The sequence below is a fragment of the Quercus robur genome, chromosome 2 (assembly GCF_932294415.1).
Source record: "Quercus robur chromosome 2, dhQueRobu3.1, whole genome shotgun sequence".
Classification (NCBI taxonomy): Eukaryota; Viridiplantae; Streptophyta; class Magnoliopsida; order Fagales; family Fagaceae; genus Quercus; species Quercus robur.
This window is the reverse complement of record NC_065535.1, coordinates 40591410-40604990: the sequence shown is the minus strand read 5'-3', so window position 1 is coordinate 40604990 and position 13581 is coordinate 40591410. Positions and strand designations below refer to the sequence as shown.

At 39.7% G+C, this 13581-nt stretch overlaps 1 protein-coding gene across 1 annotated transcript; it reads right to left on the bottom strand.

Annotated features, from left to right (window-relative positions):
- Positions 1-5182: 5182 nt before the first annotated feature.
- LOC126698940 (uncharacterized) lies at positions 5183-5593 on the bottom strand. The gene has a single exon (XM_050396461.1). It carries the CDS (start codon positions 5591-5593, stop codon positions 5183-5185), a length of 411 nt encoding a protein of 136 aa, XP_050252418.1.
- Positions 5594-13581: the final 7988 nt, after the last annotated feature.

The following is a 13581-nucleotide window of genomic DNA, read 5'->3' as shown; positions in this document are numbered from 1 at the left end:
CATGGCAATCAAACTCGATATAAGCAAGGCTTATGATAGAGTAGAGTGAAGTTTCCTTAGAAGGATCATGCTCAAGATGGGCCTACCAGAACAATGGGTGAATTTGGCTATGGAAACAGTGTGTACAGCCTCCTATTCAGTACTTATCAAGGGGAGCCAAAAGGCCTCATAACCCCTACCCGTGGAATAAAGCAAGGTGACCTTTTGTCTCCTTACCTCTTCTTATTTTGTGCTGAGGGTTTATCTTCTTTAATCAGAAAGGCTGTGACTATAAATAGATTAAAGGGGATCCAAAGTTGCCGGGGCAGTGTTCGTATCTCTCACCTCCTCTTTGCAGAAGATAGTCTGTTATTTTGTGAGGCTAAGATTACTGAATGCCAACAACTTCTTGACATCCTTACACAATATGAGGAAGCCTCGGGTCAAGCAATCAACAAACAAAAAACCACAATCTTTTTCAGCAAGAACACTACTCCTAGAATCAAGGAGGAAATCCGGACTATGTTGGGTGCTCAAGTCATGACAAACTGTGAAAAATACCTTGGTCTTCCTATGGTGGGGGGAAAATCCAAGGTGAACACGTTTAAGGGCTTATAGGAAAGGATAACAAAAAAGGTGATGGGGTGGAAGGAAAAAACTATATCAAAGGCGGGAAGGGAGATTTTGATTAAGACGGTAGCACAAGCAATACCCACTTATTCTATGAGTATTTTTAAATTCCCTAAGAAGGTGTGTGATGACATAAATTCAGTGTTGGCTAAGTATTGGTGGGGACAAACTCATAATGAGAAGAAGATCCATTGGATAAACTGGAATAGGCTGTGCACCTCAAAAAACAAGGGTGGAATGGGCTTTCAGAATAATCACGCTTTCAATCTAGTTATGCTAGCCAAGCAAGCGTGGCATTTGATCACAAGTACACAATCCCTTTTTTATAAGGTATATAAAGCCAGATATTTCCCAAAGTGCTCATTTCTAGAGGCAGAGATTGGCAAAAATCCTTCCTTTGTGTGGCGTAGTTTGATGGCTGCAAGGGATATTATCCTTGAGGGCTCAAGGTGGCAGATTGGTGATGGGCAGAGCATCAACATCCGTAATCACAAGTGGCTACCTCGCCCACCACTCTTCAAACCAGGTGTTGACACGCTCTTGAAGGTGGGAGACCTTATTGACCAGCAAACCAATAAGTGGAACAGGCCCTTGATACAAAACACTTTCATGCAGTCCACACAGGAAGATAGCCTTAGCATCAGACTTGGCGATCCCCAAACACCGGACAGATTATGCTGGACAAAAAACAAAGCCCAACGCTTTACAGTCCGGTCTGCCTACCTTGTTGCCCTTCGTTTGAATCACGATGGTGGGGGCGAGCACTCCAAAGCGCAGGATGATAAGAGGTTTTGGCACAAAATGTGGAAAATGGATGTTCCACCGAAGGTGCGAACCTTTCTTTGGAGAGCATGCTCTGAGATTCTCCCCACACGGGCTAACCTTGCAAGAAGGAGAATACCTATTGAACCTCACTGTGACATCTGCAGAACACGAAGAAGAAACGGTTTGTCATGTCTTATGGGAGTGCCCATTGGCCGTCAATGTGTGGGCTCTGGTCAAAGGAAAATTGTAGAAATGTACAGTTGCAGCACCGGATTTTTACTCTCTCGCCAGACAGATGAAAGGGAAGCTCACGGTGAAGGAATTAGAAGTATGGGCGATGGTCAGTTGGTCCATTTGGAACGCTAGAAACCGGTTTTACTTCGAGCGAAAGCAGTCCCAACCAGCTGACATACTCCACGGTGCCATGACCCTGTTACAAGACTACCAGCGCCTGTCGAAGCTTTTAATCCTTGCTTTCTCACATATGTAATAGATGGTTAATTTGTTAATTCTGTTATAACAGAATCTTCCCTTTTCAGCTAGCTTTCTCTCCTTTGTGACTATATAAATAGAGCTGGACTCAATGATGTAATTAGCTAGCCATTTTACGCAATACAGAAACCTTTCTATTTAGTTTTCTTCACATAACATAGAGAGGCTGAATAGATTGAAAGGAGAGAGAGAGAGAGAGAGAATATGTTTCAGGTTATTTATTTACTTTTTATAAGTAGTTTGTTTATATTATTTACTTTTTATAAGCAGTTTATTTATATTTATATTTATATTTTTATGTTTATGCTGATGTAGCAATGCTGGTGACATGGAAATAATATTTTATTTTAGTCATTAGTCATATTAGTATTTTCTATCTATCACTTAATGATAAAGATCATTTTGTGACTATATAAATTTTCAAATACATATATGACTCCCAAGTGTGATGTGGTGAGCTGCTGCTAAGCGCAAAGTGCTGTTGGCTGTATTCTCATGGAATCACGGCCAAAATGGCCCATTAGCATTAATTTTTGAAATATTTAGCAACAGAGCACTGTTTCGGAAATAATTAGGGAAATACCACTTTTTTTGGTACTCGAGCTTGGGGAGCTCGAGTACCATGTTTTTTTAATCCACCATCGCCCCATATTCAAGGAGCCCTATAGTGGCGTTTTTAAGTCCTATAGTGACGTTTTCAGGCCCTATAGCGGCGTTTTTAAGCCCCCATACCAGGTAAGGGGCCCTATAGTGACGTTTTCGGGCCCTATAGCGGCGTTTTCCTACAAATTTTTTTTTATAAGTCCCATAACATGTTCAAGGGGCCCTATAGTGGCGTTTTAAGCCCTATAGTGACGTTTTTGGGCCCTATAGCGGCGTTTTCTTGCAAAATTTTTTTATAAGTCCCCATAACAGGTTCAAGGGGCCCTATAGTGGCGTTTTTAAGCCCTATAGTGACGTTTTTGGGCCCTATAGCGGCCTTTTTTTTTTTTTGAGAAGATATTTGACCAATGAAAAGATGGTACTCGAGCTCACCATGCTCGAGTACCAGAAAAAGTGGTATTTCCCTAATTATTTCCGAAACAGTGCTCTGTTGCTAAATATTTCAAAAATTAATGCTAATGGGCCATTTTGGCCTGGAATCACTATATCTAATTATGAATTATCTATAAGAGAAAAAGTGAAACCCTCGCATTGGGAGGGCAGTTTATCTGAGATTTGAGGCAACACCAAGCTAATGAAGAGCACACCAAAGACCAAACTATTTGTTCGGATATACCAATACAAAATGTTCGATTTAACAAACTAGCCGGTTAAACTTAAAGTAAAATTCCTACCGCCCTCAATCCCTCCACTAATCTCTTTCTCTTCAATATTTTATATAATTTTTTACCAGTTTTCAAAAAAAAAAAAAAAAATTATTCTACATAATTTTTTCAAACAATCAAGTCGGTGAAGTAATATACAACTTTTAAGATATATTGTTATATTTTTAATAGAACATTAATCTAGGTATGAAAATAAATTATTGCTATATTAGATTATATTTTGTATTATTGTTGCATTATTTTTATTAATATAGATTAATACTTTTAGGATTAATTTTGTTTCCAGTTTTACTCTCTAAAAATTGAATATAAATTAAAACCAAATAAAAACCTGTTAAGCCAAGTATTATGAAAGTTGTTGACTTTTTGCATTACTCAAATTTAAAAGGGTCTGTGGATTGGCACAAAAAAGATACTACACGCTCAGCAATCCAGTCAGTGTACAGTGTACACCATTTCGTTTTTGTCAAAGTCATATATGAGAGCATTTGCAGCAGTGGAGCTAAAAAGTTATAATGCTATTTTAGCTCCATCAATATACCAAAAAAGGCTTGCAGCAGTGAAGGCAAATCTATAAATTTTAGTTTATTTGCTACAGTGCACATCTATAGATAGATGTGCACTGTAGCATACATCTAAAAAAAAATTAATTTTTTTATTCCAACTCCTATTAAAATAATATGACTCACTTTATTTTTTTTCATTCTTTTATTCTATCTCACAGACTCTCAGTTCTCTCAAGCTCTCATCTCTCTTTCGTCTATTGAAAGCTCCGCCGCCTGCTGAACAGTCCATTTCCCAGTCCCTTTCATCCCAGTCTTATCCAAAACCTTATCCACCAATTCGCCCTCGCCAAACTCATCCTTAACCCTAAAAATATCCACCGTAATCTCCACCAAGAAGCTCTCCAACTCGCCGCGATTCCACTCGGCGAAAATATCGGCGAGCTCCGAATTCGACAGCCCGCCAATATTCTTCAACACATCGTAGGCTTTGGAAATCAATTGCATGTTGCCGTATTCAATTCCGTTGTGTACCATTTTGACGAAGTTGCCGGAACCGCCTTCGCCGATGTAGGTCACGTAGGACCGTCATAGACCTGAGCTGCGACTCTCTGAAGAATATTCTGGACATTCGAATACGCTTGATAAGAACCTCTGGGCATCAACGAAGGATCGTATCGGGCACCTTCTTCGCCGCCCGATACGCCTATGCCGAGATACAGCAAGCCTTGCGACGAGGCCTGTTCGATATAACGCTCAGTGTTTAGGTACCATTCGTTGCCGCCGTCGATGATGGAGTCGCCTGGCTCCATGAAAGAGGAGAGGGCGGTGATGGTTTGATCGACCAGGGAGCCGGCCTTGACGAGGATGATGATGGATCTGGGGCGCTGGATTGAGAGGACGAAGTCGCGAGGAGTGTAGTGTGGGCAGCATCGACGCGTGGGCTTGTCTCCGATTTGTGCTGGGTTTGTCTCCGGTTGGTGATTTTGTTTGGTCTGGATTGAGGATTTGGGTTTTTTTTTTCTCTGCTGTGGACTAGTGGTGGTGGTGGTGATATATTATTTTATTGTAGTAGAAATATTATTATTTTATTGTAGTAGAAATATTATTATTTTATTGTAGTAGAAATATTATTTTATTGTGATGAATATATTATTTTATTGTGTTGAAAGCTAAAATAGATCAACTGCTACAGCATGTGTGTAGGTAAAATAGATAAAGTAACTTTTGGTGGAGCTAAATTGCTAAAAATTTAGCTCCATTGCTGTGGATGCTCTGAGTATGAGTAGTAGCATTACCATAAATATTCCAATTTTTTTTTTTGATAGGAAACGCTGAGTAATACCATTAAAAACAAGAGTGAGAAACTACATATATGTCATGAGCACACACGTGCTTTAAAAAGCTAGGACATTCCTTTAGCCAAACTACATAGCTCTCAAGCTCTTTAGCATACTGCGCTAACAAGTGAGCAGGGAAATTTCCCTATCTTTTCACATGAGAGAAAGCAAAGCTCCTAAGGCCGGAGGTTAGATCCAGTGTTCCATCCAGCACATTTTGAATGGAAGATGGCGCTCCCCCATCTCCCTGGAGGGCCTTGCAAATAATCAACGAGTCGCCTTCAAACACCGCCTCCCTAATGCCCACGTCTCTTGCAAAAGAAACCCTGTCCTCCATTGCTTTTGCTTCAATCTCCCCGGCCCCCAACGGTGCATTCACTATCTTGCTTAAGGCTACTATTACCTCCCCAGTTTCATCTCGAATCACCACACCTATTCCCGCTTTTTTCCTATGTTTGAAAACTGCACTATCTACGTTCACTTTGTACCGTTCCGGATCCGGTGGCTTCCATATTGTCAATGGACCCACACTTGGAATGTCCCTGTCTAATATCATTTACAGCGTGGTACTCTTCCACGAGGTGCAGAGCGGTCTTCAGGATCACTCTTCCCGGCTTGCCTGAGCCCCCCATCCTTCTTTCATTTCGGTCCTTCCATATTCCCCAGCAAACTGAGATGACCTTCTCTAACAAACCGGGCTAAGTTACTTCCCAATTTTGCAGGTTCTGTACAATATCCAAGAAAGTCCATGATTGGTTAATGACGAATGGCAGAGCAAGCTTGCTAGACTCCCATACCTCACGGGTGTGCTTGCAAAACCACAACATGTGACACGTTCTTTCCTCAGGTTGCCCACATAAGACACAAGCATCATCCTCTGTAATTTTCCTTCGTATGAGATTATCCTTGGTGGCTAGGATATTCCGACCTGCTTTCCATGCAAAATGTCTAAGCTTATGAGGGAGTTTCAGCTGCCAAATACTTCTCCACACCCGTTTACGCATTGAGGTGTTTGAGCAATCTCCCTTGTTTTGTTCTAGCTATTCCTCGTAGGCTAACGCATATGCCGACTTGACCGAAAATTTCCCAGAATTGTTAGCAACCCAAATCAGCCTATCACATCTGCCAATCGAGCTTAGCGGCATACCCCAAGGCATTGTTTGATCAACTCCATGTCCCACTCAAAGGCATCTCTATTTATGAGATCCTTGACCAGAGCAACCTGTGGACTTGGCTTTTTTGGGGAAACCACCATGTAGGTGCTCGATCTTGGCACCCATTTATCGCACCACACTCTAATGTAAACTCCATCACCCACCTGCCATCTAATACCTTTCTGCACCACCCCTTGAGCTGCCATAAGGCTCCTCCATGCATAGGACGGGTTTCTTCCTATGTCAGCATCCACAAAGCTACCATGAGGAAAATATTTAGCTTTAAAGACTTGGCAGAACAGGGAAGATGTGTTTGTTTGTAGCCTCCATCCCTGTTTCGCTAAGAGAGCTAAATTGAAGAGTTTCAAGTCGTGAAAGCCCAAACCCCCTCTATCTTTTGGCATGCACAGCTTTTCCCAGCTTAACCAAGCTAATTTCCTCTCCTTATTTGCTTGGCCCCACCAGAATTGTCTAGTCATCCTTGCAAGGTCATCACAAAGATTGTTTGGCAAGAGAAAACAACTTATGGTTTATGACGGCACCACTTGTGCGACTGCCTTAATCAAGATTTCTTTGCCGGCACTAGTCAATAATTTTTCCTTCCAACCGACACCTTGTTCGCCACTCTCTGTTTCAAGTGAGCAAAGGTATTGGACTTAAACCTCCCAACCAGAGAAGGTAATCTGAGGTAGGATTCATGGGGTTTGATCACTTAGGCTCCGAACATGGTTTTCACATCTTCTCTTATACCATCATCCGTGTTGGGGCTAAAAAAGAGTGAAGTCTTGCTTTTATTTAGCTGTTGGCCCGAAGAGGCTTCGTAGACCTGTAGCAATCGCTAAATCTCAATTGCATCCTCCCTTGTTGCCCGTCTAAAAATAATGCTGTCATCGGCGAAAAAAAGGTGTGAAACTTTGGGTCCCTTTGTTGAGGCAGCCACCCCTTTAAGCTTCTTCTGTTGGACAGCATTGTGTAAGAGTGCAGAAAGGCCCTCTGCACAAATGAGGAAGAGATAAGGAGACAGTAGGTCTCCTTGCCTCAACCCCCAGGTTGGTTGTATCTTACCGCAAGGATGTCCATTAATTCTCACTGCATAGGTCACCGAAGACACACATCTCATCACTATAGAAATCCAGTCATCATGAAACCCTAATCTCTTCATTATTTGTTGCAAGCAGACCCACTCAACTTGGCCATTAGTCTTGCTCATGTCAAGCTTTAGAGCCATTTCACCACATTTACCCTTCTTTTTTCTACTTATGTGGGTCATCATCTCATGGGCCATAAGTACATTATCAATGATAAGCCTTTTTGCCACAAAAGCGCTCTGATTCTCACAAACAATTTCCTAGAAGACAAATTTCATTCTGTTTGCCACCACCTTAGAGGCTAGCTTATATGCCACGTTGCATAAGCTAATAGGCCTATAGTCTGTAACCCTCTCCTGATTCTTGGTTTTAGGGATTGGTACAATATGGGTATCATTAAAGTGTGGGGGAGCAATGCCATAGTTAAGAAAATCTAAAGTAGAAGTAATGACAATAGATTTAACCATAGGCCAAAAATGTTGGTAAAAAAGGGGGGGCATACCATCGAGTCCGGGCGCTTTTAAGGGGTGCATCTGTTGTAGAGCCTTCTCCACCTCCTGTGCATTAAAGTTTCTAAGCAAGGAAGCATTCATCCTATCAGTGACTTTTGTGTGAATGGCCTCAAGTAGCTCCTCCTCCACTATTGGCCGCAAGGATAAAAACTGTTGTTCATAATAATTAACAAAGGTCTTGCCAATTTGTTCCTCATCCTCCTGCCAAGTGTTATTAGAATCCAGAACCCTATTAATGGAGTTTCTTTGCCACTAGTTAGAAGCCTTTGTGTGGAAAAAGGTGGTGTTTTTATCACCTACACTCAGCCAATTATTTCGGGACCGTTAGTGTCACATATCCTCCTTCATATACAGCCAACTATTCAACTCCTTTATGGCATGAATGTCCTCTAAGGTCGACTCACCACCCCTCATATTCTCCAACAACTGAAGCTTTCTTTGCAACTTGGAAATTTGTTTACCTACGTGGCCAAAAGAGTGTTTGTTCCACTCGGTCAATGAGGCATGACACTCCTCCAAGCAATGAAGAAATGGCTAGTCCATCCCCTAAATTCTACCTTTTTCCCAAGCATCAGTGACCAACCCGAAGCACCGTTCGTCCCTCAGCCACATCGACTCAAATCTAAACAGCTTTGTCCTCTTTTTCTGCCGTCCGGTTGGTTTTTCATTCTTAAGAATCAGCATGCTATGATCGGACACAGAATTGGCCACATGGAAAAGCTTAGTTGTAGGAAACATTACTATCCAATCCATCAATACAAAAGCTCTATCCAAGTGTTCACGGACCCACCCTTTTGTGCCAAGTCTTCGACTCCACGTGAAGTCCGACCCATAGTAGCCCAAGTCACATAATTCACAACTATTAATGTTGTCCCGAAACAACCTCATTTGACCCTCTGGTCTTGTGTTACCCCCCTCTTTTTCATTAGCATGAAGAATCTCATTGAAGTCACCAATGATCACCCAAGGAAGATCATGGTCCACGACTCCTCCCACTTGCACGTCTCCGGGTTGCCGTAAAAACTAGTAAACCTCCATCTCTTCTTACCACCCTCCTTATTAACTATCACGCCAATATGCCTCTGTGAATAAGTCAGAGGTTCCACCTGTAGTGTATCTTTCCAAAGTAAAGCTAAACCACCCCCACGATTTTGGCATGGCACCACCAAACCATGTTGTCTCTCAATCTTTCTTTTGATTCCTTCCATCTCCGTTATCTTAAATTTAGTCTCCATTAGAAAGACTAAAGTGGGATCTTCCTCCTTGACGAATTTTTGGAGTGTTTTAACTGTTAGGGGGTTCCCAAGCCCCTTACAGTTCCAAGCTAAGGCACTCATTGTGCCTGGTGGGGTTGCTCCGCAGCCTCCACCGAATCCAAGATATTTTTTCAGAACTTTTCCAAGCTCCTTCACCTCCCTTTCCACTTTCACTCTCTTGCCATTCCCATTCTCTCCCTCTACCTCTATCAAAGGTGTATGACATCTTCTCTTGTTACCTACCTCCACTCTATCAACCTCCATATCCACGTCCCGAGCTATCATGGTTGCCATACCAGAGTTTGGACGCACCCCTGTCATGTTCTCTTTTCCTTTTGCCAAAGAATTTTTTATTTTTTTTTGGGTCCCTTCCCTGTGTTTTCGTTGAGTTGGTGTCCTTTATAGGTGCTGGGCTGACTAAAGCAAAAATGAGACTATTTTCGGGTTGGGCTTGTTCAGAAATAAAGTCCTTGACCAACGACATATTGGGCTTGTGTGCATCAGTTAAGCCCATGAGGGCTTGCTGAACTGGGTCGTTACTCATAGCACTACTTAACCCATTCAAGGGAACATGCATGAGTATAGAGTCTTGACACATGATACTTTCCATCACTTTAGTCACAACCCCCTCTTCTTTCATCAATTCTGAAGCTTCACCATGAATTCCTGCGTCAATCTCTGCAAGTTGCTTTTCGAAATCTTTTGCCAACGCCAAACCTAGCTTTACATGCTCAACACAGTTCTCTAGCTTCCTCGTATTCTTCGCGTCATCCCTGGCGAAGTTGGTAGGCTCTGATGTACCTACCCGCAGTCCATTAGCCCCCTGCCACCCCTGCGTAGGCTCCTCTGGGATGCTCACCATCCTATCAACTGTCTTGTCAATGTCTCTGTCCTCCCTACGACCGCCATGTCTCATCGCCTCGATTAGCTGAGGCTTCTAGGTTCTTTCCGGTGTGGCCCTTAGCCATGCTCCAAATTGTTTTTCCTCCGGTCGTAGGGACTCCTTACTCCTTATCCACTATAAGCATTCTTTTTCATCATGGTCCATCATTCCGCACTAGTAGCAAAATATGGGTAGCCATTCATATTTGAAGTCTACCCATATCGGTTCTGCTTTTCCCAAGTGTATTTTCCGGCCCCGGCATAATGGTTCGGTAGTTTTTACTGATGCGCAGATGTGCAAACAACCTCCCATACAAAACCCCTTGTCTTAAAGAGGAATAGAGCTCTATTCTCCCCCAGGTCACTCACCTCAAAGTTTTCCTTAGTTTTCCATGCTATTCTCAATACCCTCGCCACTGACTCCAAGTTTACCCATCTTTTCGTATAGAACTTTCCGACTAGGATTGGTCCAGCCTCCATTTCCGAGGTTTGTATCTCAACTTCGGCACTTTCCTTTGCCGACAGTCGTAACCCAGCGCACCTATTAGTGATCTCATCCATGTCTTTTAGAAGATTCTACCGTACCGGAGAAAGAGTTTGCACCAGGCAAAAACTTTTTTCACCTCAGAAAAGACTGCCAGTGTTGTAAATATTCCAATTTGAATGGTCCAGATACGCACAGTTTGTGACAGGCCAGCCAGCTAAGGAAACTAGATCTGGAATCAAATCCAAAGTACAGATTTAACCCTACTCTACCCTTGCCTTCACTCTTTATTTGCATCCTATCCCATTCCTAGTAATAAAAATAGTGACGTGTATAGGTACAAATTGTTTTCATTTGTTGTCCGCATTAGAGTCAACAGAGATTACTCAAGAACAAGTTTTTTTAACACTAGATTAGCAACAACCTAAAAAAAAAAAGAGTTTTTTTAACATTGGTAAACTATGTACTTCATTCATTTTAAACATATATATATATATATATATATATATCTCCTTTTTTTTTTTCTTTTTTTTTTTGGTAGAAAAAAAATATAGTTATGATGGGATAGTGGCATGCCTAACTGCCCTTGAACAAAACCATATTTTTATAAAGTATAAGGGGCATCACTGCTTCGCTAGTGGGAAAGGGACTTGAAACATATATTTCTAACCTGAAAAAATATGCAATAATTAATTCAATTCTTAAGATATCATGTTGCAATTTGTAACAAGTAACAAATTATATTCATGCTCAATTCATGTGTTTTTCTTAGATACGTACTCAACTCTTTGTGACTTCTTTCTCCAAAAAAAACTCTTTGTGAGTTCGAGTAAACCTAATACGACTTGTCTTTTTTTTTCTTTAAATGTTTTTATTAATTAGTTAACATGAAAAATATTAAATATCTAATAATATCCTTTACTTAATTAACATGAAAATTCAATTCGTTTCAATAAATTGTATCACTTACTAAAAAATGTATTTATATGTTAACATTGTGGACGCTCAGGAAAAATTATCCTTGGAGTTTCACACATTGGGTGCTTTGGCAATGTGTTTTATGTGTGCATATGTTTTAGGGTGAGGTGTGTGTGTGAGAGAGTCTATTTATTTTTTATTTTAAGGAGTCATCACTAACCATTGGCTTTGTATTAGGTGTGATTGGTCACCTATTTGTCTAATTTGTTTTACCTAATTAGCTAAAAACCCGATTCAACGGTTATTAATTAATTAAGGTAAACTAACATCTCAACCCAAAGATTCTTGGACTTGGAAGTTTGGTTATGGGTGGGGAAGGTATTAGACACCCCACACTACCTATCCAAAGGATAATACCTCATTTTAATTTAACTCCAACATTCATATTTTAGAAATGTAAATTAGACACTCGGGATTAGATTTTTGAAAGAGATTTGTTCAAACATTCATGTGAGTATTTATTTATACATTAAATAGCATGTGAATATTATTTGCAAAGAAGTATACATAAGCAAGAACGTGTGAAAAATATATTCACATGTTATTTAATGTATAAATAAATACTCACATGAGACACACACACACATATATAACATGTGAATAACATACTTAAACATATTCAGTAAAAAGAATATGCCTATTTATAAAAAGGAGAAGAGAGGAAGGATGTCACCTTATGTATTTAAGCTCTTTTTATTCTCCAAGTTTCATTCTCATGCACAACACAACAAAACCAAATATGATTAAGGGGAGGGGGGAACATGTAAGCTTGATAGGAGTCTATTGATTCAATGGAAGCTAATCATAGACACAAACCTCAACAAAAATGTGCCAAGATTCAAAACAACTTATGTAAAAAAAAATAAATAAAAAATAAAAAACCTTTAATTTTCTTTTGAAAAGATGTGTTTTCTTCTGGAAAAATCTCATGACTTTTTTTAAAAATGGATTTTGGGAAAATAAAAAGAACCTTTATGAACAAAAATTTAAAGTAACAAAACTTTAAAATTCAAAACCTTTTCCAAAACTTGTTTTTTTTTAGGAAAAAAAGGGTTTCCAAACTTTTTGGGAAGAACATACCCAAGATTAAAAAAGAAATGTTTTTCTAAAAAAGGGATTCCATGATTTTAACAAAAACCATAGTTTTTGTTCATCTTTTAAGATAGAAAACTTAGTTGAAAAAGGGGTTTTGAAAGATAAAAAGTTTAAGATTAAAATCTTTTTTTTTTTTTTGGGAAAAGGAATTCCCATGTTTTTTGAAAGAAATTTCCCAAAACTTAGGTCAAAATTATTTTTAAAAAGAAGGGTTTTTAAGAAAAGGGTTTCCATGGTTTTAGTAAAAACCATGGTTTTTTTTTTCACTTGTGTGTAAAAAGAAAGAACCAAACTTGACTTCTTTCAGAAAAAGGGTTTGGAAAATAGCATTCATTGAGATTTTTTAAACATACGCCTTTGGAAGGTATTTTGCTAAGAGAAACTCAAAAGAAAGTTGCATTTCATTCCTTGAAAATACCAACTTTAGAAAAAAGTGGATGGCCATTGGAGCCCTTTTTTTATTTTTTAGAAAACACATTTTTGGAGGGTTTTACCCAAACTTCTCATTATTTGGTAATCTAGGGTTCATGGTGCTAGCTAGAGAGCTAGCACCCTTGAACCCTTGTACCCATGAGAATAATAACAAGGAAAATAAAGAAAGCTGAAAGGTAAAGGATATGAATTAAAGCAATGAAGAACATAATTTAAATAACTTGAATGTTAAAGGAAAAATTTATAAGCAAGAACATAATTTAAAGGACTTGAAAATAAAGGCAATTTATAAGTAAGAATATAATTAAAAAGACTTGAAATTAAAGAAAATTTATAAGAAAGAACATAATTGAAAAGACATGATTAAAAACTTTTTTTAAGAAGAAATCTCCCTTAAAGGAACCCTAAAACTCACAAGAGCCAAGCTTGTAGGCACTCTCCCATAATGAAAGAGGAAATCTCAGGACCCCCACTTTCAAGTGATCCTATCCCAATTTTCAGAAGCATTCCCACATTGTGCTTGGAAAATAATTTACAATTCATTTGAGGAAAACCCACCAATGTTAAATCTTCATTTCTCGCTAAGGTTGGCAGTGCATGAGAATATTCTTCCACATACCGTCTAGCTAGGAATATGAAGGCTTACAAAGATGTTGGGTTGTT

Bases quoted from the DNA above. Each gene is read 5' to 3' on its own strand.
- LOC126698940 (XM_050396461.1), bottom strand. From the start codon at position 5,593: ATGATATTAGACAGGGACATTCCAAGTGTGGGTCCATTGACAATATGG.